We start from the raw sequence: 24,759 nt of genomic DNA, 5'->3' as shown, positions 1-24,759 counted from the left end.
TGCTGAAGATGAACTAAGCTGTTTTTCTAAAAGTTCTCTGCTTCCAGTAGATGACGCAGTCCCAGATTTAGAAGAGAAAATAGATAACTGTTTGGGTTCACCATCCAAGCAAGAAAGCAACGAAAGTCTGCCAAAAGAGGCTTTCTTAGTATTGTCTGATGAAGAGGATCCCTGTGATGAGAAGGACGAACATGCTGAAGTGATACAACCAAACAAGTCAGGTCTTCCAGGTGAGAATTTTCTAAATGGGTATTTTTGATTCAAGTCTGCTATTTTGTTCATTTCTTAGAATGATGCAATTGTGACGTTTCTAAATCAAAAAGCCGGTCTTAGCCACCAATTCTGGGTTACGCAGTCTTAAAACTTTCAAGGATGGAACTTAAGGCCCAGGATAAAAAGGAAAGTAACACCAAAAACTGTCATCTTCAAGATCTGGTTTGGTTTTGTGAGTTTTTTTCTCATACTCTTTGCGAACTAGAGTGAGGTGTTGGATGGAAGAAGAGGAAAGATAAGTAATTGCCAGACATCGAACAGAAAGGTTTGTGTGAAGAGAAATGAGTTTGCTTACTGTTCTTGAAGGACTTCTAAAAAGAAAACAGATTAATAATTTATGAATAATTTGACACTGCTCTTCTGTCTGTAATAAAGCAAGCTGTTGTTTCAAATGATCTTGGGGGTTTTCTTTCCCCCTTCCCTCTCCCATCCTGTAGAGCACTTTATAAAAAGATGACCATGCTAACCCAAATATGTTTAAGCATGCTTGACTGGGTAGAAATTCCATGGATTAAACAGGATTCAGGTGTCCTTCAGTCTCCAGGAACTTAGTAACTATGTTTTCTCAACTCTTGTTTCACTGTTGATGAAGCTGTCTCTTTCACTAATTTGTGATGACATTTTGAGTCTTCAGTCTCTAAACAAGTAGAGAAGGAGAGATAAGAGTATGTCTCTTCAACCATGTTTCAGTTCCTTTTTTGTTTTCTGGTGTTTTCCTTTAAATTCATGCCATGCCAGTGAAACAGAGAAAAGGTAGGTTCTGTACTTTATTCTAACAATTACAAAAGTAATACCATCGTTGTGCAATTAAAGGGTTCCAGAAACTGTTGGGAGGTGGGTCAGTGGCAGGGGAAAAGAGCATTGTGTATACTTGTGTTGAAATTGTAGTGTGTTACAATTCCCTTTTATAAAATGTACGTTAGAAATAAATTTATGTTCCTTGTCACTGCAGTTTAAGGGTTCTTTCATTAGTGAATGAATGAAATTTGGATATCCGGGTTGCCTTTTTCATCTTGCCCAGTGAGAAAACATGCTATTGTCTCAGAGGAGCTTTTGTTCTGGAGCAAAGTGACAGAAGTGTTGGACTACAGTTTGCAGAAGTCTAAAATTATTGTACCATAATGCAAGCAATAATAAGTGATTTTATAATAATATACGCAAATAATCAGTTTTTTCCCCCGATAATCAGTTTTGGTGATGGGACAAATTATCTCGACTGGTTGTTTTATTTATTGGCCATAACAGTTTGACTTCTGCAGTTCCACGGCGGTAACTGTGACTGTTTGTGAAATGAAAACTGGATACTGTGAAGTATGTTCTGTCCTTAACCAACCATCACCTGTTCATTTCTGCTTTCCAAGTTTCATAGAGCTTGCCCATCAAATTGCAAAGAAGGGAATTAAATTTTTTCTGAATAGTACATTCTGTGTGAAGTACTTCAAGGAAATCTTACGGGAACCCATTTTTTACTAAATTTAACATGGTATGAATACAAAAATTTTGCAGTCCTTTGACCAATTTCAGACTTTCAGTAACAAAGGTAATAGCAGAGAGGTTGCAGAGGCAGGAAACAATTTTATGAGAAAATAGGTAAGAGTTATTTTAGCAGATGAAGGTTAACTTTCGGAAAGAGTCTGTGAGAATTAAATCTGCAGAGGCGGTATGGTGATCATTTGAAGGTGCTGTACTGAAGGCACGGATGCAAGCTGCTCAGTTAAAACATACAGTTTTCAAAAAGCCTAGATGAAAACCAGCATGGCTAAACAGTGATGTAAAGAGTGGTACTAGAAGACTTTCTCTCTTTCACGGGCACCCCATTGCCATGGGGAAAGAGCTTGTGTGCCCTTGTGAGGTTGAGAGCTGTGCTGGAGGTGGCATATGTTTCCGGTGGGGTCTCCCAAGCCAGACAGGTCTCGGCTGAAGGGTCAGACAAAGTGTGTCCACGAGCAGGATGGGCTCACTAGCCTTGGGGCAGCCATCCTAGGAGAAGGACAACTCTGACTCCAAACCCAGGCAGATGGAGCTCGTTTAGCCCTGTAAGGCATCCATCATCTAAGAGAAGGACACTCTAACGAAACCTGCGACCCGAGGACTTCGCTGAGGGTGCATATGTTTCCGGTGGGGTCTCCCAAGCCAGACAGGTCTCGGCTGAAGGGTCAGACAAAGTGTGTCCACGAGCAGGATGGGCTCACTAGCCTTGGGGCAGCCATCCTAGGAGAAGGACAACTCTGACTCCAAACCCAGGCAGATGGAGCTCGTTTAGCCCTGTAAGGCATCCATCATCTAAGAGAAGGACACTCTAACGAAACCTGCGACCCGAGGACTTCGCTGTCACCGTCCAGGCTCGCTAGGCCCTGGCAGATGAACCTCAGGTGTAAAGGGTGGAGCCAGTTCCGCGCACGCTGCGCCTCACCTGAAAAATCCACCGCGCAGGCCCGAAGGGTGCACTCATCGCTTGCAGTGAGCGTGGGAAAAGCCCTTCCCAATCTTCGTTCACGAAGCCAAGCCATGATGATGATAAGACTTTCTTCAGATGGGCAGAGTAATAGAATCGTTTTCTCAAGTAGGATTAGTAAATATAACAACTGTGGTGCCACTTAAGATTTTTGTAATGGAAGGTCATACATTAGAAAACCTTGGAGCTCTTCAGGTAAGTAAATAAGCACATGTCAAGCAAGGCCTAATGGAATTCTTTTGGATGTCCAAACACATGATTTCTTACCAAGAACTTTTGGAAGCTGAACTGTCTTTGGACAAGATGGGAAGTCCTCATGGAGGAAGTACACATTTGAAGAACGGAAAGTAAATCTACAGTCATTGTTTTTGAGAGACTGTCCTGTGTGACAAAATTAATAATTTACCTAAAATGAAGTGTGTCTAGTGAGGTGACAATTTGCTTATGATGCAGTGAAGAGCTGTAGAAGAATCTTACAATGCTGAATGACTGGAGTATGAAATGGCAGATGAAACACATTGCAGTTAACTACAAAGTGGTACAGATGAGTACAGTGATGTTCTTAGCTTGATAAGAAGATAGAACTGACTCACCACTCAAGAATGATCTTCCAGGATTATAGTAGGTATTATTGTGAAAACACTGATACAGTAGCAGATGAAGAAAGCAAATAAATTAAGGTATTGAGGAAAACTTCACTTCGAGACACCAAGCTCTGGAATGTTTTCTTTATTTTTTTTTCCTTCCCATCCACATATCAAAGATGATGTCACAGAACTGGAAAACGTACATGGAAGAGCAACAGGGAAGGTAATGGAACTGCAGAATGTTTTTAATTCAGCACTTGGATGGTCTTTATTCCAACTTCTTACTGAAAGCAGATCCAGTTATACCAGATGGCTCAGGAACCTTGGCAGTTTACTTTTGTGCATCTCCAAGGATGGATATACCCCAGCTTCTTGGGTAGCCTAATATTTAACCAGCCTCAACAGTGAAAGACTTCCTGCTTAATTGGCATCTTTGGGATTCCAGCTTGTGTCCATTGCCTCCTGTCCTGCTGCTGTGCACCTAAAAGAGTAGTGGCTCTGTCTTCTCTTTGCATTCTCATTACGTAATATAAGGCAGTAGTACAGTCTTCAGATAGTCTTCCCATGTTAAGACTCAGCAAAGCCAGTTCTGTCATCCGCTCCTCATATAACATGTGCTTCATTCCCTTTCTGGTGATTCTCTTGCTGTGATTTTGTCAGTGCCTTTCTAGTACTGGGGATACAAAAACAGGGCGTAGTGCTCCAGATGGTGGTTTCTCAAGTGCTGAACAAAGGAGAATCACTTCCCCTTTTCTGCTGGACACATTTCTTGTCAATAGGGCCTGAAATGCTGTTGAATTTATTTCACGTTGCTGATGAATGTTCAAATTGTTTTCTGCCACAAATCAAGGCCCTGTTCTACAAAGTTGTATTCTACCCAGTCAACTCCCAGCCTGTCCTATGGCACAGGGTTATTCTGTCCCAGATGCAGGACTTTGTATTTGCATTTGCTGCATTTAGACCTTTTTTCCACCCTGCCAGTGTGCCTCTGAATAGCAGCCATCATCGCCTACAAAATAATGACAGCTCGTTTCTGTGAACTTGGCAAGTGTGATCTCCTGCCCACAGGTCCAGGTCATTAGTAAATGCAGTAAACTGCATCTGCCCAGTATGGATCCCTGAGGATTACTTCTAGCGGTAGAGAGGCCTCACAAAAAAAGGCAGCCTACCCTCCCTCAACACTCTTGGGTACATTCCTGTCGACTTCTCTATCTTCACCTGGCTTAAGTGCACCCTAGCGCTCTCTCCTTCACTGTGGATAGCCCTTTGCTTCTGCAGACTCTGCCAAGCTCTGTCCCTCTGTTCTTGAGAACTTAGGAGGGAAACTTGCCAGGGAAAAATGGAGACAGAAAAATTGAATACTTCAGCATTTTCCATGTCGTCAGTCATTAGGTTGCCTGCCCTAATGAGCAGTGGCCCCACACACTTTTTCCTTAGCCCTCCTTTTATTGCTATTGTAGTTCAGAAGCCCTTCTTACCCTTCACATCCCTCACTGCCTTCAGTTCCACTTGAACTTTGCCTTTTCTTATTCTGTTCCTGCATAACTGGGCAATGTCCCTGTATTCCTCTTACTTCTTTCCTCCTCCTGTGTAATTCCTTTTCTACATAGGAGGTCCCCGTGCTGGGTTTATGTTCTGCGCATTGAAATGAACTGTTCTAATGCTTTGAGGCAGACACCCTTGAAGGACAATCGGCTTTCATGGGTCCTTTTGCTTTCCAAGGCAGCTCATTTTGGGATACTACTAAGTAGGCTCTGAGTAAGATGAAATCTGCTGTCCTGAGGGCAAGTACTGAAATGATATTCATCCTTCTGACTTCTTGCAAGATTTTTAATTTCACAGTCTCAGGATTGCGGCAGGTGAACCTACCCTTGACCTTCATGTCCCAGAACAATTCATCCTTGCTTGTGAATAACAGACCAAACAGAACATCTCCCCTTGATTGACTCATCAATTGCCTATGTCAAGAAATAGTCTTCAGCACATTACAGAAACCACCTGGATTATGACCCATCATCTAGGTCTTCCCATTAAAGCACACCCATGAGTCAGTCTTAAGGCCTTTGATTGTGTGAGATGGCTCTATTGACTTTTTCTCCTTGGTCACGTCAAGTAGTCTTTAGTGAGTGCCTAGCACAACACTGCCCATGTTACTTCAAGGCCTTCATCTTGCCCACAAGCACTCAGCTGATCATCATTTGTCCTATGGCAAAGCTCTGGGCATTCCTCTGCCCAAAGCACCACTGCTCCAAACCTTTCCAGTCTGTCTTTCCTAAAGAGACTATGTTCATCTGCTGCAATGCAGTAGTCATTTCAGCTATCCCACCTTGTCTCTCTAATCCAAATGAAATAATAATTTTGCAGTTGTGTAGAGATTCCTTTTTATGCTGCATTTGTTTGTGGATAATTGTGGTGATGAACCCTGGGTCTTATTGCTTTAACAAAGGACAAGGAAGCACCTTCCCTATCATACTGTTTCCAAAATGTTTCCTCGCTGCCTCCCATACCTCAACTTGAGGTTATGACAACCATTCCTACCATGCCTAGTTGTACGTCTTCCTCATTAGGTTAGCAAGCCTGCTTGAAGAACTCTTGTTCATCTTTGTCAGATGGATTCAGCCTCTGCTCAGAAATTTTTGATCGTAAGAGGTTATCACAATGACAGCTATGAAAACCTTGCCTGCAACACCTGTTGTTCAGCCAGGTGTTGATCTTCTGGATGTACGCACTCCTACTAGAGCTTCATTTTTGTCCCAGTTCATTGGGAGGATTGGTGATAATGCCACCTTGAGCCCTTGTGCCCTTTACCCTTTTTTGTAGAGATCCATTGTCACTCTTGGTTTGCTTAGAATTGCTTCTGGTAGTGTTGTTGGTGCCCATGTGGATAAGCAGTAAAGGATAATAGGCTGAGGGCCAGATGAGCCTTGGTAGCCTCCTTGCAATACTGGAGATCCAGGTCCTGTGAGAGAGAGTCCCTGGTGACTGTCAGTGGTCTCTCCTTTCTGCAGGCAGCTGGTTCAAACTCAGCTGGCTCTGATGCCTCCATGGACAGATTTTCCTCTTAATGTGTTCCTGCAGATTTGCAGGCGGGTGGGTAGGGAGTCTTCATTCTGTCACTGGAAGTCACAGGCATCTTGCCTCCTCCCATTTTGAAAATTGCTATTTGTTAATATTTTGACTATAACCTCTAGCTGTCCCTGTTTCCTTGCACTGTGGGACTCGGGATTTTGTCTCTGCAGGGATGTAGTTCATCACCTCTTGGTCTGTTCTGCATGGTCAGCTCATCTCCTATAGCTTCTTTCTGACTCCTGTCAGGTCAGAGAGAGAACTTTTAGACAGGGCGGACTGTATTTTAGGGTAGGATCTTTCACCCTGGAAAAGGAGATGGAGGAGACGTGACAAAGATTTATAAACAGAAGTGGTATGGAGAATGGGTATTTGCTATCTTATTCTCTACAAGAACCTTATGTATCAAGTGGAGGAAAGGCAAAAAGTGAGAGGCAAGATCAAGGCATGGAAGAAGAGATGGTTTTCCATGTGGAGAGCTGTGAAGCTCCTTGCTAACAGCACCATGACTGTTTAAAGTTTGTCTATATTAGTCTTTGTTGAAGAGGAATTTTTTTGAGGGCTATTAAGCTCAGAAACCCTCAGGTTCTGGAGGTCTTACACCAGCAATTTTTCAGAATGGGACATGGAAGTGTTGGACACAGGATCCTGGATTAGGTGAACCGTTGGTTGTACCTAGTGCAGCTGTTGCTGTGTTCTTACTGAATCTGTACACTCTCAGGGTTGACCAGGTGAGTACGTCTACCAAAGCAGATTTGAAGTCTGTCTTTCTCGGAATTGCTTGCACTTTGAGTGCATTTTAGACAACTTGATTCTAGGCTTCTCTACAGCAATGGCATTTCATGCCCTCCGGGGATAGTTTGAAAAAGAAGTTACTTGTTACTGATCTTTGTTAAGGGAGTCAGAAGTCAAGCAGCACATCCAATTACAACCTTTTAAGAGTAAAGAGTGCAGTTGACATTTAAAATAATACAGCTTGTCTTCCAGAAAGTAGTGTTTGAAGAGAACTTCAGAGCATGTGAATGGCAGATAAACAACTAAACATGAACTTTTGTTCCTGTGTTGTGAAAGAAGTAGCAGTCAAAATTCTTGAATTCACAAAATAGAATGTTACCCCTAAAGGACACTGATGAAATCACTTTTCTGCAATAATATTTCTATTTCTGTTTTTTACCTCAAAAAGGGGTAATGGAAGGCTTTCAGACAGTTGCTGCAAAAAGATATTTCAGCATTTGTGGAAACACACTTTATACTGGAGAGCTTAAAAGTACATAAATTTTTTGCATCCAATAGAATATTAAGGAGATCTGTAATATCTGCAGACAGGAGCTGAATATATGTTGGAAAGAGGTTTCTTCAGTGTAGCAAAACCAGAACTGCTTCATTTTTGATCCACTGGATTTTGCAAACTTGAAATCAGGTATAATTGTGTCCAGCAGTTTTCGTCTGAAAATGTGGTAATAAATAACTTAATAATACTGTGTTCTGTGTCTGAATCACTTGATTATTTTTTTTAATATATTTTATGATGGTCAGGTGGAGTTCTGACCAAATGATAGAGTAGTTCACATTAGGAGGGACCTCAGGAGGTCTCTAGTCCAGTCTCCTGCTCAAAGTAGGGTCAGCTGAGACTAGACAAGGTAACTCAGAACTTTATCCAGTTAGGTTTTGAAAGCTTTCACTGATGAAGACTGGACAGCCTCTCTGGGAAGCCTGTTCCAGTGACTCTTTTCATGTTGGAAGTGTTTTTCCGTCAGTTGGAATCTCTTGTTTCCACTTACACATGTTGTCTCTTACCCTTCTCTATGCACCTTTACTATCCATCTTCTCAGAAGCCACCTTACAGCTGTTGGAAAGCTGTTCTTAAATCCTCATTAAGATTTTTCTTCTCCAAGCTGAATGAGCCCAGCCTCCTCCTCAGGCCTTTAGCAGTCTCTCGCTCCTTAGTGAGAGATGGCATAGCGAGTGCAATAACCACTTCTGTGATATACGGGCTCTCTTCCTGTAAATGCAGCTCAGTATGCTGTAGGCCTCCTTTGCTGCCAGGGCATACTGTTGGCTTATGCTTTGTTTGCTGTCTATGTGAGTCCTCAAAGCAGAGCAGCCCTGCAGGCCCTAGCCTGTGTCATTGCAAGGGTTCCCCCTTTCCAGGTGCAGAACTTTTGTATTTGTCCTTGAATATCATAAAGCGGTTGTCATCCCATTTCTCCAGCTTGTCTAGGTCATGATGATTCTTTTGAAAATACATGAATCTATGATTTCTTCCTAAACAAAAACTAGTCAAATTCTGTCATGGATTTCATGGGAAAAATGTGTATTTCTGTTTTATAAAAACTTCTGGGTAGAGTTTGATCAAGGATTCACTGCTCTAGAAAGGCTATGCTTTTGTCCTTTATTGTGATTGCTGGCTGTGCACCTCAGTTCTAGCCAATCTGTAAGGAAAATGTTGAGGTTATGGGATTATGGAATAGTGACTGTGCAGACCGGAGTAACATGCAAATACCATTCAGATGCTTTTAGATTTATTGTTTTTATTTCCGTTTACATGTATATTTTGACAGAACTGACTTCCAAATACAGATCTAGTCAGTCACTATGCAGATCTAAATGCTTGCAGCTGTAGAAATTATTAAAAGGTATTTTCAACTGATTAGTGACAGATCCACAGCAAATAGTGTGACTTAAGTCAGCTGTGTGATAAATACAGTGGCAATTTAATGATACCAACAATTTTTTTTTTTTTTTTTTTTTTTTTTTTTTTTTTTTTTTTTTTTTTAAGGATTGCATTCATTGCTTCTGCCGGTCTGGCATCAGGATAATGAAATTGCAGCTTGTCAGAGAAAAATAAGCTGATAACCAATTGTAAATTTATCTCCATATTACAGTTCGAACCCCTTTAGCTAGTGAGGTTTAGCTGGGCACTTTTAGCAATTGAGCTAAGTTTGTTCGCAAGAGTGGTGGAAGTTTGTAATGAAGGGACTTCCTCATCCCTGAAATTACTTTGTTCTCCACATAGAAATCAAAAAGCTCAGCTATGAAACTTGTAACACTCTAGGTACGTGTATCTTTTCATGGGACATTTGTACCTTCCAGCTGAATATTAAAATCTGTAAATTGTGGAAAAGGTACTTTTGAACTTTGACTCTCCTTTAGATTCTTAGGTTAATGAGTCCTGTTTTACTGAAAACCATTAAATGTGAAGCTTATCTATAAGTCTTAAAAAACAGGTGGCATAGGTGCTACACCATTTTATGGACTTAAAAATGAATCAGAAGGACTTACACAGTATGATTATTACTCCTTGCATAAATTAAAAAAATAAAATCTCACAATTTCAGGGGTTTTTCTGGCTTCTTCCTTTTTCTAATTTATTAGGCAACTTATTTGAAGTCATTCAAGTGTTCTTCATAATGGAAGTTATATTTAGTGTTAAGAGGACATCAAGCATATCTTTGCAGCCAGAACTTTCTCTGAAAAAGCTAGGAAACGCTGATGTAGTAACAAAATGAAAACAGGAAATTGGAGATGTGCGTGTGTTCTGTTATGTTCTGGATGGATTTTAAGGCGATCTTGAAGATAGTAGTTTTATGCTGTATCTAGCAAGTGCAGGAGGTGGAAAATACAGCCTGTGTGAAACACATAATGTAAGTTCATGGAATATATAGTAAAAGTTTTCATGAAGTGTTAGTATTTTTCACTTTAACCCATGTGCATTTGGGGGTTTATTTCAGATTATTCTTTATTTAAGAATTTCCTAAACTGTATGTTTTTAAATGACTCGTCTTAAATTGTGATACTTCGTGTTAGGAAGAAACTATAAATGAAAATTTGTATTTGTGAAGAAAAGAATGTAGGCCTTTTCTCCCATAAAGATTACGAGTGAATTTGCCATTTGTAAATAAATAAATACATTAGTATTTTGTTACTGATATTTTTATACTTTTTTTCCTAGGTGAAAAATACACCAAAATAATTCATTGAGGACTTCAGCTCCATTAAAAATATGTTGTTTCATTTCATAGCTGACTTTGGGGCATTCTGTTAACTTTTCTTTTTTTTTAAAAGCTAGGCAAATCCAGAAGTGAATCTTACTGTGTTGTATGGTAGTTCAGATTTTTGCTCTGAAATTATCTTCTCATTTTTTTTCCCTCTCCGCATTTCCTCTGTGTCATACTTACTTCTCTCACCTTCCCCAAAATGGTTTTTCCTAAGTATGCTAAATTCACTAGTCAAAACAGGACTTTTGTGAGGCTTCTGTAAGTCAGCATAAGTAACACATGGGTTTTTTTCCTTCTCTTCATAGAAGAGGTGAAGGAGGAGAGAAGAGAAGAAGGTGAGGAGGATAAAGAAAGAGAAGAGGCCCTCAAAGAAGAGGAGAAGCACACAGAGAGAAGTATGTAGTATTAAAACTGTTATGCTTCAGTGGTGGCACGTGTTAGAAACACAGCATCGTTGAGGTTGGAAGGGACCTTTGGAGATTATCTAGCCCAAACTCCTTACTCAAAACCAGATCAGCTAGAGTAGTTTGCTCAGAACCATGGCCAGGCAGGTTTTGAATATCTTCACAAATGGAGACTCCACAACCTTCCAGTGTTCTAGTATTTGACCAACCTTACAGTAAAACAGTTTTGAAATGTTTGAATGGAATTTCCTGTATTGCAATTTGCATCCATTTCTCTCATTTAACGCACATTATAAAATTTCTCTTAATGGCCTTCTCCAGTTGAACAATGCCAGCTGTCATTTCCTCATATGACTGGTGCTCCAGTCTGTAAGACATCTTGGTAGCCCTACACTGAACTCTCTCCAGTATGTTCACACTTTTCTTGTATTTAAAAGCCCAGAACTGAACACAAGACTAGAGGGGAATAATTACCTCCCTTGACCGGCCAGCGATGATCTTCCTTAGGCAGGCAAGGATGTTGTTGTTGGCCTTCTTTGCCAACAGGGCACATTGCTGGCTCATACTCAACTTGATGAGCATGAAAACCACCAGGACATTTTCTGGAAAATTGTTTCCCAGCCAGTCAGATCCCAGCCTGTACTAGTACATGGTTTATTTCTACCCAAGTGTAGGACTTAGCATTTCCTTTTGTTGAACTTCATGAGGTTCCTGTTTGATTATTTCTCTGACTTGTCAAGGTGACTGTGAATGGCAGCATAACCACCTAGTGTAGCAACCACTCTTTCCAGTTTTGTGTCATCTGCAAACTGCTGAGTATGCCCTCTATCCCATTATCTAGGTCATTAATGAAGATGTTAAGTGTTGGTACTATTACCATCTGCTGCTGTACGTTACTAGTGATGAGCTCTAAGTGGACTTTGTGGAGGTAATCACAGCTCTTGGAACCCAACATCTGAGCCAGTCCATTTATCATGAGTCTGTCTATGAGGATGTTTTGGATGACAAAAGCATTACTAAAGATAAGCATCCACTGCTCCCCCCTCATCCACCAAGCTATCATCTTACAGAAGTCTGTCAGGCTTAATGAGGTGTAATTTCTCCTTGATAAATTTATTCTGACTATTCCCCATCACCTTCTGTGATGTGCACCCTACTGTGCAGAGTCCGATGTTTGTTAGCTGCTGTCAGGGAACTGCACTCTAGGCCCAGCAGTAATATAGGCCTCTCCCTAGTACCTGCTGACAGGGTGTTGAAGCCTCCAACATCAGCTGGAACATAAACAACAAAGCACGCTTCGATCAAGATCAGCTGAACAGTCCATTAGAAGCTGCCGGAGTTTCCTAAAAGTCTCAGCCTCCTTTAGATACCCTTTGTCCTACTAGCAAGAACCCTGAAGCTCTCCAAAAATAATCTAACTGTAGTAAAAATTAGATGTAGCATCTGCTTTAGGACAAATTACCTGAACATTAAACATGTTCTGTTAAATACGTAAGTAGCTTTTGCAGGTTACAAACTACTTGTACTATTCAGTGGTTAGGCTTTTTCTAAATAGACTGACTGGGAGTAAGAAAGGGTAGTGTGGAAGATCCTAATGAACTTGTCTTCACAACTCTGGGAATAGCGTTCTAACTATTTGGAATACTGTTACAACTATTGGGGGTTTTTTAATGAATTTTTCTAATGGTTGGAAGAAAGCTGGAGATGTAGTTCCTGGTTTTTTAAAATTCATTTTCCACTGTTTACTCTCATTCTGAAAAAAAAGAGAGAACTTCGTACTTTACACATTTATATTTCTTGCAAATATGCATCATTCTGCAAATGTTTGTGAAGAGTCCTGTGGCCCTATAAAACTTACCTCAAATTTAAGGACTTTGGCTTTCACAAAGTTCTAAAAGTAAGATTTAGCTTGTCATGGAGATTTTAAAATACTACGTTTTAATAATTTTTAGTACATTAGTGTGTTTTTAGCACAAGTCTCAAAAAAACCCATCAGAAAATCAGATCAGACTGAAACCTATGAGAAATCTAACCATCAAAAAATCAGACTATAAAAAACCTGAGTTAGAAATCGGACTCGCAGAGCATATGTACTACAAGTAAAGAAAATATGGCAGTGGAAAGGAACTATTTGATACGCTATTTCAGTGTCCAGTGAATCTTTGTTGATACACTACTAAATTTGTCTGTATCACCCTCAGGTTTGGAGGCTGTGAACTTTGGTGTTTTGATGGTGGTCAGGTACCCATGATATGCTCTGTAGCTTCCCTTCCCGATAATTAACCTAGGCTAGTTGTTTTACTTGTGGATCTCTAGAAGACAGAGGAGAGAAGCTATTCTAGAGAAGCTGGAGGAGTGAATGAGGTGTCTTTGGTTCTTTTGTGCTTCATTGCTGTGATGAAAATTATTTTCATAATATAGTTCAGTTTGAACCTCTTCTTTTGTTAGATTTTTACTTCTTAATCAAGAAGTAAGAAAAATATTTCCATGCTTTTCAGTCAAGGATTGGAGGTACAAGTTAAAACTTCATGGCAGGTAGAAGAAAAGTTCATTGCTGACACAGGCAGAATGAAATAGAGTTTTATTTAGCTGGAATCCTGAGAAGAGGATTCCTTTTTCAGCAGAGGGTTTTGTTTTATGTCTCAGAAGCCATGTTTCATTATAGGATGGTGCTGATAAGAGCAAGAAGAGCTGGAGGCAAGTTCTGGAGAAGGGAACGGTGGTGCTAGAGTCGTTTTGCATTTGGGGCAGTGGTTTGGTGAATCACAAAGCAGAACTCACCAGCAGAGCAGCAATATGCAGAGACCAAAGGGGCTGTTCTCTGCTTTAATGTCATCAAATATCTTGGTTTTTTTCAAAGGTATTCTTACTGGTTTAGGAAGAAGAAGCTTAAATGGGGGACCTATGAAACTTCATAACAGTCACAGCATTCTGCAGATACCTGTTTTTTCAAAGATTCTTCATGAGCAATTGTATCTAATTGTTCCAGGTGAAGTGTCAAGGAGAAAGCGTTCCAAATCGGAGGAAATGGACAGTGTTCATTCTAAACGTTGTCGGTACGCAGATGATGATTATGAAGCAGAACTTCAAGTAAAAATTACAGCCAGAAAGGATGTTGACCAAAAAATACAAAAGGTAGAGTAGAGGTGCAAAGTAAAGATGGCAAACTCACACCTGTCATTTGTCTTAATATCTTTGAATTAGCTAACCTTTCCCACACACTCCCTGTCCCGCCAAACACTTTCTTATTTTTATGATTGAAAAATTGGACATAATTCAAATAACAAAGATGGCTTAATTCACAGGAAGTTCCATATAGCCCTACTTTTAAGAGACCAAATATAATTTGAAAACTGTGCTGCAAGAGTTATATTTGAAATATGTTAAATATTGAAACTCTTAAGTCTCACATGACTATAGATGGAGAATCTTAGCAAAAGAGGTGTTTCAGTGTGGTAAAGGTTTATATGTGGTGTGCTTTATTGTGTGCCTAGCTTTAGTCTCTCTCCAAATAAGAGCACAACCAACACAGCATTTTGCAGATTTTTATAGAGCTGTTAATTGCCCAATTGCACCAACCATTGGCATATAAAGAAAGCTATGGTCCTGAAGAAAAAAAAAATTGTGCTCTTCTTCCATTAGGTACTTGGCTAGTGCATGTTGTAACTTCGTTAATGATGTAGGATGCAGAAAACTGAACCATGTTTGTTGCTTGGGGTGTTTTGGTTTTTTTTTTGTTTCCTAAGGAAAATTTTTGCACTGCAGTTGGTGCAGGAGGGAGAAAAAAATGAAATAATAAGTGTATCAAGTAGACTTCGCGGAAATTGGTCTCTTGCCATTTTTAGCTTCTGCAAGAGCAGCAACACAGGGCATTTCTGCCAGGGGACAATGCAGCTCATAAATAAATTTTTGTTGAATGTCTGTCGTTTTTGTTCTTTGAATGCCGGTGTCCCTGTCAATAACAGAAAAGTAAGAGGAAAATCTAATTTGTGCAAACACAGCATTTTATGAAAATATCTTGTGTTAAGGTTTTATACACATCATATTGCAATGAAATTGATTTCTTGAATTAATGACAGAGGGGACCATTTGTACTTGCCAAAACAGATGTAGAGATACAGAAACTTTTCCTTTCTTAGCTGTGCAACTGCATACTTATTGGTGACCACAGATTTATTTGATGGTCAGAGCACAACCATTGTTATCGTTCTGTTTGTAGCAGAATACTTGTTAAGAGTTGAGACTGTTTTAACAAATGGTCTCCAAAATTACAGGATTGCATTGTTATTTTTTTTCAATAATAATCTTGTAGGTTATCCAGAAACTGTTAGAAGAAAAACTTACTGCTTTACAGTGTGCTGTATTTGACAAGACTCTGGCGGACTTGAAAACCCGAATAGAGAAAGTAGAATGTAACAAGAGGCATAAAACTGTGCTTACTGAGCTAAAGGTGAGTGTTTGCTGAATTGCACACTAGATTCAAATTTAAAAATAAGTTCCTCAGCATTTAGTAGGAAGTCTTCTGTAGTTGCCAGTAGGGAAACCATTTTGACTCCACAAAGGGGAGTGGGGAGGGAAGCAGCAAATACTGATATGGCTTTTGAGTTGTAAAATCCTAGTTCTCCACTCAGAAGAAAGCGACTAATTAGTCATCAAAAAACCCTAAAGCAAATCTTCCTTCTAGCAAACTGATTCATTAGGTGTTAGTAAACTGCTTTTCCACTTTCCTGTTCCATTTAGACATTCTTCAAATAGGTGTTACGAAGTATGGAAATACCTAATGCCTTTATGAAGCCAGAAATTTACTTTAAACTGTTAAAGTGCAGACAAAAGAGGACAATAGCACAGGACTTAGTAGAATATTCAAACGACGAAACATCACGTGATACTTATGCATGATATTTCCGCAGAAACTAAGTAATTATGTTCCAGGAAGAAAACAAATACCTCATGTTGAATGCAGCGTGCTTTCTTTATAGAAATGGTGTATTAATGGTGACATGAGGAATATCACAAAGCGAATTTTGAAGTGACAGGACAATTAAAATCTTATGTCATCATAAATTGAAACAATAAGGCCATTTTACTTTTAGCATTAAAAAAAAATATGTATTTTGCAAGACCAGCTCGTGCTACGTAACTCTTCCCCCTCTCTGCCCCATTCAGTTGAGGGAGAAATAGGGTAAATAGGGGAAGAGTAGGTAATACAAAAGGGAAAAAGGGGTGGATTTTCAATACAGTTGCTATATAGGCTGTTAAAACAGTCAGATGCTTTCAGTTGTTTTCATTCATGCAGAATATTCTGTGAACGTCTGGAAGATGGATTCTGTTTGTACAATTGAGGATTAGAAGGAAAATAATGCAAGTTGTGTCTAAGATGTCTTGATGGTGATACATGTGTGTGTCTTTATGCTGCTCTGAAGTAATTTAGTTGTACCATATTTCAAGGAAGAATAATTTCCCCTAATAGGAAAATAGCTTTGACTTGATGTCTTAATTATATATCTTTTAGTTTCTATAATTTCTTTGATGGTTCTTGGGGAGGATATTTATGGTTTGTTTGTTTTCGTGTTCTTTTCATTTAGGCTAAAATCGCTAGATTGACAAAGCGGTTTGGAGCAGCCAGGGAGGACTTGAAGAAAAGACAGGAAGTAAGAACTAGATTTGTTGTATTTGTTTTTCTGAGTTAAGTCTAACACTTGCGTTGAAAAGTGAAGAAATGTTATATGCAGAAACATGTGACCTGGTTGTTTAGTGGTGTTCACAAGGTAGGTTTGTCTTGTTTGGTTAAAAGCAGTGATGAGAAAGAGTAGTCTTTTAACATCTGTTACATAATTTTGATTTGTACAGAAGCTTATTTAGGCATTAATAATGCGAAAGCATCTTAAACTATATGTAAGTAAATCTAATTTACTTCAATATGAAGAGTACGGAGTACACACAAGTGAATCTCTATACCTTGATTTTGGGAGTGGAGGGGGGAGAGAAAATGAATACAAACAGTAGTATTTATCCATGTCTAGAATGAATATTTTGGATTAATTTCTGTGAACAAGTGGAAGCTAAAAGTCTTCTAACATTCAAGAAGAAATTTTGATTCTCATGCTATAAAAACCTGAAGGCAAGAGACTCACAAAAAGGGCGGATGTAGGAGAGAGGGAGCCAGGTAGGACCAAGATTGTTTTGGAGGGTTGTAAAATAGTATTGGCTTCAGAAAATGTATATCTCATGCAGGAAGGAACAAATATGAAATATAATCTCACTTATGGTTGTTTTGTTATGGCGTCTTTGTTTTGGTTTGGTTTTGTTTTGTAGAATTCATCAAGTGCACCTCTGTCACCAGGGAAAGCAGCAAGCGATACTGTAAATACAAACAATGTGACATATCGGTAAGCAAACCACATCAGTATGACCATGTTAAAATTGACAACAGGACACTTGAGATACCTACAGTAATAGATAATATCTGTATTTTTTTTCTTTTTAATTCAAGTGCTCTTTCTCCTTCATTGCTCTTCAGTTGTAAAATTTTAATTTGTTTCATAACAGTCATAAACTGAGATGGATGTTGTCTCAGCAGTTAAAAAATCACTGATAAAAATAGAATTTTAATTTCAAGAAAGGAGAGGTTCTTATGGTGAAAGGCAAATACGGTGCAAGCAGTTAAAAATGTACAAATAATTCTGTGGGGTTTTTTTTGTAGGTGAATATCCAAGGTTAGTTTGCATGGGGTGCAGAAAATAAATGGGTTCTATAAAATCTCAGTGAAAAGAATAGCTCTAAAATAAGAGGATTTTCATTACGGTGCTGTTCATAATTACCCATGATGTGGCTCATTGAGAAATACTAACTGAAACTTCATTCCATAGAAATGCTGGTACCGTGAGGCAGATACTGGAGTCAAAGAGGAATGTAGGAGAGAGCACACCAGCCACATTTCAAGCCCCTGCAAATGCAGGTAGGAAACTAAACAAACTTCTTAAAAGTTTTATTGCATTCCATTAAATAACTAACGGAACAGAACAAAACTGGGTTTTATTGCTTTTTTTTCCTGACTACAAAAGTCATTAATTATAGCTTACTACCACATTCTCAGTTTATATTTGTGCAGTGTGCTTTCCAGGTAAGGGTTGAATTGGTCAGCTGGAATATGTGTGTGAATTAAATGCTTCAGCAGACTGTTTGCTGGGTGTGGCAGCAAAACTTGCAGTCTTTCAGCTGCTGACAAGTGAAACACTTGGCTTACAGGCCATTTTTTGTACTTGATCATAATAGGGTGCTGTATCTGTCCCCTCTATCTAATGGCTACAGAAGTTGAGTGGGGAGCTAAAAGAAGTTTCTAGTCCCATTTCTTGTGGGAATCTAGTTGAAAAATGGAAATTCTATATCAGAATTTTATAGGGAATGTAGAATCAAAACCAGCATTAATTACCAGCATTCACTGTAGTCACGTCAACCTGGTTTTAAGAATAGTTTATCTGATACTGAATGCTGAATCCTTTCCATGGAATCATCTCAGAGTAGGCATGTACTGGCTTTCTGTAGTGTATTATGCTCCTGGTCTACAGATTTAATCCTGAAATTTTGTTGTATAAAAGCAAGTGTATTCTCTAACACATTTATCCTTGGTTTCAGTAGAACTTCTGGATACAAGGTCCTACCTGTACAAAGCAAGTTGTACAAAGCTATAACTGACTTTGTTTTCCTTTTTTTGTGTTTTTTGAAGGACCCGTTGCTCAACCATTTCTGTAATGAGATTTGATGTGGTTTATTTCATCTGTTTTCAACAGTTAAATCTTGGAGCTTTCTTGAAGCCTGTTTGTACCAGAGTTCTTTGTATATCTTAATCTTTGGGCATTTATGTATAGTTTTTCAAACAGAAATACAGTATTGATTGTATCTTTTCACTAGGCCATTGAATATCAGAGTATACAACAGAAAAAGAAGTACCTATATCCTTTCTTTGCAAAAAATTTAATCATACACCACATTTTTCATAGAATCATAGAAGGGTATGTGTTGGAAGAGACCTTTAAAGATCATCTAGTCCAACCCATCTGCCATGGGCCAGGACATCTTTCAGTATATCAGGTTGCTCAAAGCCCCATCCATCTTGACTTTAAACATTTACAATGATAGGGCATTCACAACTTCTCTGGACAACCCTCATCATAAATCATTTCCATTTGTTGTGTTGGAGTGAAACCTTTGCATTTTGTTCAAATACTTGATTTTATTGTGGGGTTTTTTTGTTTTTGGTGCAGTGCCAGCTTCTACTCTTGCTGCTCCTCCAACAGTTGTCAATGCACAGCCTAAGCCTCAGACTCCAGTGACGTCCACAAGCACTTTGACAACAACAGTTCTTCCCACGGCTAACACAGCTACAGTTGTAGGCACTAATCAAGTGCCCAGTGGCAGCACTCAGTCAGTGTCTGTCTCACTGCAGTCTTTGCCCGTAATCTTGCACGTACCTGTTGCAGTGTCATCCCAGCCTCAGCTCCTGCAAGGCCACACAGGGACTTTGGTCACTAACCAACCATCAGGCGGTGTTGAATTTATATCTGTACAAAGCTCATCTACGATTGGTAGCCTTACGAAAACTACAGTGTCTTTGGCATCAACTAACCCAACTAAACCAAATAACAGCCCACCTGTGCCCAGTCCTAGTATTCAGAGGAACTCTTCAGCCAGTGCTGTGTCAATAGGCACAACACTGGCAGTACAGGCTGTTTCTACTGCACACGCTGTAGCCCAGGCCGCAAGGACTTCTTTGCCCACAGTGGGTACTTCAGGACTTTATAACGCTACAAGCACTCGAGCTCCCCTACAGATGAAGATTCCTCTCTCTGCATTTAGTAATACAGCCCCTCTTGAACCACCTGCCATTGCAGCGCCCAGAGTTGGTAAGTTATGCTTGACTGTTGACACTGGGAAGAGAATTGTCAAAGGGAAACACGAAACTGCACTCTTGTGGAGATTAGTTTGTTAGTGTGTTTTACTGAGTTTTTTCTTCTGGGATGCCTTTCTGTTGAAATTGTCAAGATAAAAATAGTCTCTGTCATAGAAGTGTTCAGCCATCACTGAAAATAATCTCTCCTTAGAAGGAGTCAGCATGTGGCTCTGTATGCCTTGTTTTATTGAGAACTTGATTTATATCATTCCTAGCATCAAGTCGGAAACTCCTACTGGAAGGTGGTATTTATTTTTAATAGAACCTCTCAAAATAATCCGGCTGCCTTTCTAAGCAAAGACAATCTGAAAGGAAAGTATAATCAACTTTGTTTTCACAACACTTAAAAGTAAATGGGGGGGAAATGCAACTGAATACTAACCCAGTTCCAAAGAAGTACATCTATTTTATTTAAAATAAAGTCTCTGAACACAATGAATGTTCAGATAATGGTATCTAGATTAACTGTTTTAGAATACTTTCTCTCCATCTTTGGCTGTGCCATGATGATTCCCTGCACTTCTGATTTTGCATAGCTTGAAAATTCTTTTTCTAAGAGGTCCTCAAGACTTCTAAGTGAGTTGTAACTATAGCAAGTTTCTCATTGTCACAGTATAAAGTTAAAACTCAAGCAGAGCTTGACATCAGAACTAGTTTTATTTCATTTTCCCATCTCTAAGTTACCTATGCTAAAATATGTCTTCCATACAGTTGGACAGTTTTATGCTTTGTATTGAAATTTAGCTCTAAAGCTAATATAATGATTTAATACAACATAGAAAGGGCTGTGACAGATCAGGCCGAGTGACCAAAGGAAGGGCCTATTGTGTCCAAATAATTGCTCTCATTTTATGAATTTTACATGGCTTTAGTGTATACCCTGATAGTTTTCTCAGCAGAATTGAAACACTGCTTTGGGCCAGCACTGTTGCTGATAAACTCTGATTAAAATGAAAAGGAACGAGAATGGAGAATTTGGATTTAAATGTTTACATCAAATATTCAAGCAACTTCTACTTAAGTTGCTAGTTTAGATACATGGTTTGGCTGAGCTAATAAAGAAACTCAATCTCCCTGCACAGTTTGTCTCAGTTACGTATTTTGCAGTCTGTTTAATCATCCATTGTTCATTTGATTTTTTTTTTTACAAAAATGTTGAATAATTGTAATTTTTTCAGTTTAATATCTCGCCAGTTTACATACAGACAGAAGAGAGATGGAGTTATGCTTTGTCCTAAGATAGGCAAGGGAACTGATCATAAAATATTTTTTAATATACTGTCAGAATGTCAAAGAAGGGAGCATAGTTTCTAGTCTGGAAAGTACCATTTTGCTTTTCTGTATCGTCTGTTTCCTCTGAGAAATGGTAGTAATCAAGCTTGAATACTTATAATTAAAAATTAGGGTTGAAAAATGTTAACTGTGCTCCTTGCTGAATGTTTAGTATCAAAAAATTTCAAACATTGCTTCCAGATTTGTGTAGTGAATAGATACTGTAAATGAACAATTTCTTGACCCCTCAGAAAACCAGACAAACAAGCCACCAACAGATACTTCGGCAAACAAGCGAACTGCAGAGGGAGCACCACAGGTAGGTTGTTCATTGTTTCTATATAATTTTCTAAAGTTACAATCCACAGGAGAAAAGTTTGTATTCTTCATTGTTCGTAATGAAACAATTTTAGTTTCTTTTTTGTGCCATCCTTTCTAGTTTCTGTCCGTTTGTATTTTTATTCTTCTGATACAGAGTATTACTTGGAACATGAGCTTCTGATAATCTTTTCAGAAGTTTTCTGATGAGGTTTGTGTAAGTAGATGAGTTAGTAATTCTGGAGCACACTGAAAGATGATCTGATAAAACAGAGCTAAAACACAAAAGAAAACCCTGACCAGTTTTTGTCTGAAGGGCTTGAACTTAAAGTTACAAATATTTTGTAAATTAGTGCAGCTCTGTCATTTCCACGCTAATCCGGAAGTTAATAAGAATTGGAATTCTAGTATCGCATTGCCATAAGTAATAGGAGAAAAAAAACACACACAACTTTTCAGGGACAACTACTTCATGATAAAGGAGAACTTACAGTACTTCTGGATTCCTCATTTAAAATTTGTTGAACTTGCTTTGAAATTTAGAGGTTGAAATTAAGCTATTAAAATTAATTACGAAGAATTTTACTTCCTACATACAGATACTTCTCAAAACACCTCATGCTTACATTGCTGTTACCTGGAAGGCGTTTTCTAAAGGGGGATATAATTAATTTCTTCTAGCCAAAATCTCCACATGTAGTAGTGTTTCAGGGTGCAGTTAATTCTGAATTGTATTTCAAAGTAAGAAAATACACTGGACAAGGTTCTGTTTTTCACCTGTCGCAGAAATAGTCTGACAAAGGTAAACAGTATTACACAGTATAGACTATGCCTCGCTCTACCTTATTATTAAGGCATTTCATAAAGAATGGTTGTTTGGAACTTTATTTTTCAAAGTTACCTGTGGATTATAGCTATTAAAATATTTGTCAGTACTTGATATATAGAAAATTTAGCATCAAAATGGATGACAGATACATGGTTTTAAGATGTAATTTTCAGTATAAGATGCGTATTTTGGAATTTGTCTTCTGTGGTAGAGCCTGAAACCCGGAAAATATTTTGGAAAAACAGATTGTGTGTGATAGCGGTATTTAGCACTGGAAGGTGAGCAAGGAGAAGGGAAATAAAAGACACATGATGCTTTCCGGTTTTCAGTCTTTTGTTATAGTGTATGTTTCGAAGTTTGCTTTCAGTCAAATCAGTTAAAGCATGTGTAGTGCCATGGTTAATAAAGGAGGACCTGATGTATTTTTAATTGGCTACTGAGGAATGGAATTGACATGCCATATCACTTGAAAAATCCAGTTAATGCCACCTGCTTTTTGTTAAGTAAAATCCAAAATATTATGTATTACTCCGCACTTCACAGTTCTCAGATCAAAAAAGTAGTTCGCTGTGTGCCGTATACCTGTGGCATATTTGATGGTACAACTTTGATCAATTGTTTCGAAAAGCAGTTGAAACAGGAAGAGACCTCATCAGAAAATAAAGAAGCGGTAGAAGCAGCACAGACGAATTTTAACTTCCCCGAGGATGTCCTCTTTGGCTTGGAGGAAGAGGAAGAGGATGCTAAGAGCATCAAAAACACCCACAAGCAGACTGGCTGGGCAGCTAATCTATTAAAACAGTGGCTGGCCAAAAATGGCAAGGATCCTAGCTTTGAATTGGTCTCAGTAAGTGAACTCAATGATATCTTAAGAGAGTTTTATTACACAATAAGGAATCATGATGGAAATACCTACAGCGTGGCAAGCTACAAGTCAATGCGTGCTGGCTTAAACCGGCATCTCAAAATGCCACCTTATAATCGTCAGATTTGCTTAATGAAGGACAAAGAGTTTGCTAGTGCAAACACGGTATTTGTGAGTGTGCTGAAGATGCTGCGCATGCAGGGAAAGGATGAGACTCACCACCATCCTCCTATAGCTGCTGAGGACTTGTGTAAGATTAAACAGTCTGGTGTGCTGGGATTGCACAGTCCACTGGCACTTGTCAACAAGGTGTGGTTTGATTTGCAGTTGCATTTTGCCAAACGAGGGAGGGAAATTTTAAGAGATCTGGCTCCAGATGCTTTTGTTGTTGAGAAGGACAAGAACGGGCGTCGATATGCTATGTTTAGGTATCCTGGCAAAGGAAAAAATGGAGAAGACCCTCATAAAATGGGTAAAATGTATGATATGCCAGGGGACCCAAACTGTCCTGTTTTTTCCTTGGAGCTTTATTTGTCTAAGTTGCCTCCGGAGCCCCCCGCCTTTTACCTGCATCCTTTAAAGCTAACGTCAGAGCAAATGCAAGAACAGCCTGTCTGGTACAAAAGAGAACCAATGGGTGTGAACTACTTAGGTACCATGATGCCCAGGATAAGTGTGGCAGCCAGGCTCTCTCAACGATACACTAATCATTCTCTCCGAACTACCACTATCCAGCTACTGTGTGAAGCAGGACTGGGGCCTAGAGAAATAATGGCAGTGACAGGCCATCGCTCCGAGTCTGCCATTAGACACTACTGGGGAGCCGCAGAAGTTCGCTACAGGGCTTGGTCGGATATAAGGGAGAATAACGTTCCCAACTACTTATATAGCAAGATCCCAAATGAAGTGATAAAAGAATCACTGTCTGGTGCCTCCACCTCTTCTATAAACCATGGTGTTGTAGAACAAAGCAAAATTTTATTCCCTAAGAAGTCCGTGGTGCCACCTGGTACTAATTCTGTGACTTTAGTCCCTGAGGGACACACAGTTCTGAATTCCAAAAGCCCTGTCCTGTTAAACCACAGTTCCTGCAAGGTGTTTCTTCCCAAGAATATGGCCAGTGGGAACCTAACTGCGAGTCCCCTTCAAGGCTGTTGTAATGAACCTGTCTTTATAAAGCATGTGATAAAACAAGAACCAATGACTTAATGCTTCTGTAATAGAACTGATGTCAAATGAATTGCTAAAATGGAATAATTATCAGCTTTGTTTTTTCACTTGGTCTACTAAGGAAATTTCTTACAGTCTAATTCAGCAAGAAGTATCTGTTCTCATTCCCGAAGTGATCTATGGAACAGAAGCTTAAAAAGAGCAGGGCCTGGAGTTCGTATGACTTCCTGTGGCAACTGGGACTCTTAAAGTGGTTGAACAGAGCTATTTTAAAAATTTGAAAGGGAGATATTGATTTCCACTTAGCTGAAGAGCTATGCTTTCTTCACTAAGTGCATGGCTTTTCTGTTTTGTGAAGAGTGTATTTATTACACCATTTTGTGCCTGCTGGCACTAATGTAGCATCTTACAAATCAAATACTTGATTACTGAGGAACGTGGAGAAAGTAGAAGATGAATGAAATAGACACAGATACACTACAGATATATACATATATATGAAAACACCTGGAATTGCTTGACCTCTGTCACCCTGTCTGTTCAAATTATTATCAGATATCAGACCTACCAGA

At 39.1% G+C, this 24,759-nt stretch overlaps 1 protein-coding gene across 1 annotated transcript in view; it reads left to right on the top strand.

The window, feature by feature from the left end:
* Nucleotides 1-24,226, top strand: part of LOC104490428 (activating transcription factor 7-interacting protein 1-like) — a 25,135-nt gene extending 909 nt beyond the window's left edge. The window contains exons 2-11 of the mRNA XM_010132710.1: nt 1-230; nt 10,685-10,774; nt 13,773-13,918; nt 15,096-15,233; nt 16,369-16,434; nt 17,099-17,172; nt 17,653-17,741; nt 19,048-19,686; nt 21,257-21,324; nt 22,784-24,226. The exon at nt 1-230 is cut by the window's left edge and continues 11 nt beyond it. Coding sequence (XP_010131012.1) covers nt 1-230; nt 10,685-10,774; nt 13,773-13,918; nt 15,096-15,233; nt 16,369-16,434; nt 17,099-17,172; nt 17,653-17,741; nt 19,048-19,686; nt 21,257-21,324; nt 22,784-24,226 — 2,983 coding nt within the window. The remainder of the gene's footprint in view (nt 231-10,684; nt 10,775-13,772; nt 13,919-15,095; nt 15,234-16,368; nt 16,435-17,098; nt 17,173-17,652; nt 17,742-19,047; nt 19,687-21,256; nt 21,325-22,783) is intronic.
* The last annotated feature ends 533 nt before the right edge of the window (nt 24,227-24,759 follow it).

Source organism: Buceros rhinoceros, unplaced genomic scaffold (genome assembly GCF_000710305.1).
Source record: "Buceros rhinoceros silvestris isolate BGI_N320 unplaced genomic scaffold, ASM71030v1 scaffold36233, whole genome shotgun sequence".
Classification (NCBI taxonomy): Eukaryota; Metazoa; Chordata; class Aves; order Bucerotiformes; family Bucerotidae; genus Buceros; species Buceros rhinoceros.
Note: the sequence above shows the minus strand (reverse complement) of the source record. Positions and strands in the feature narration are given on the sequence as shown.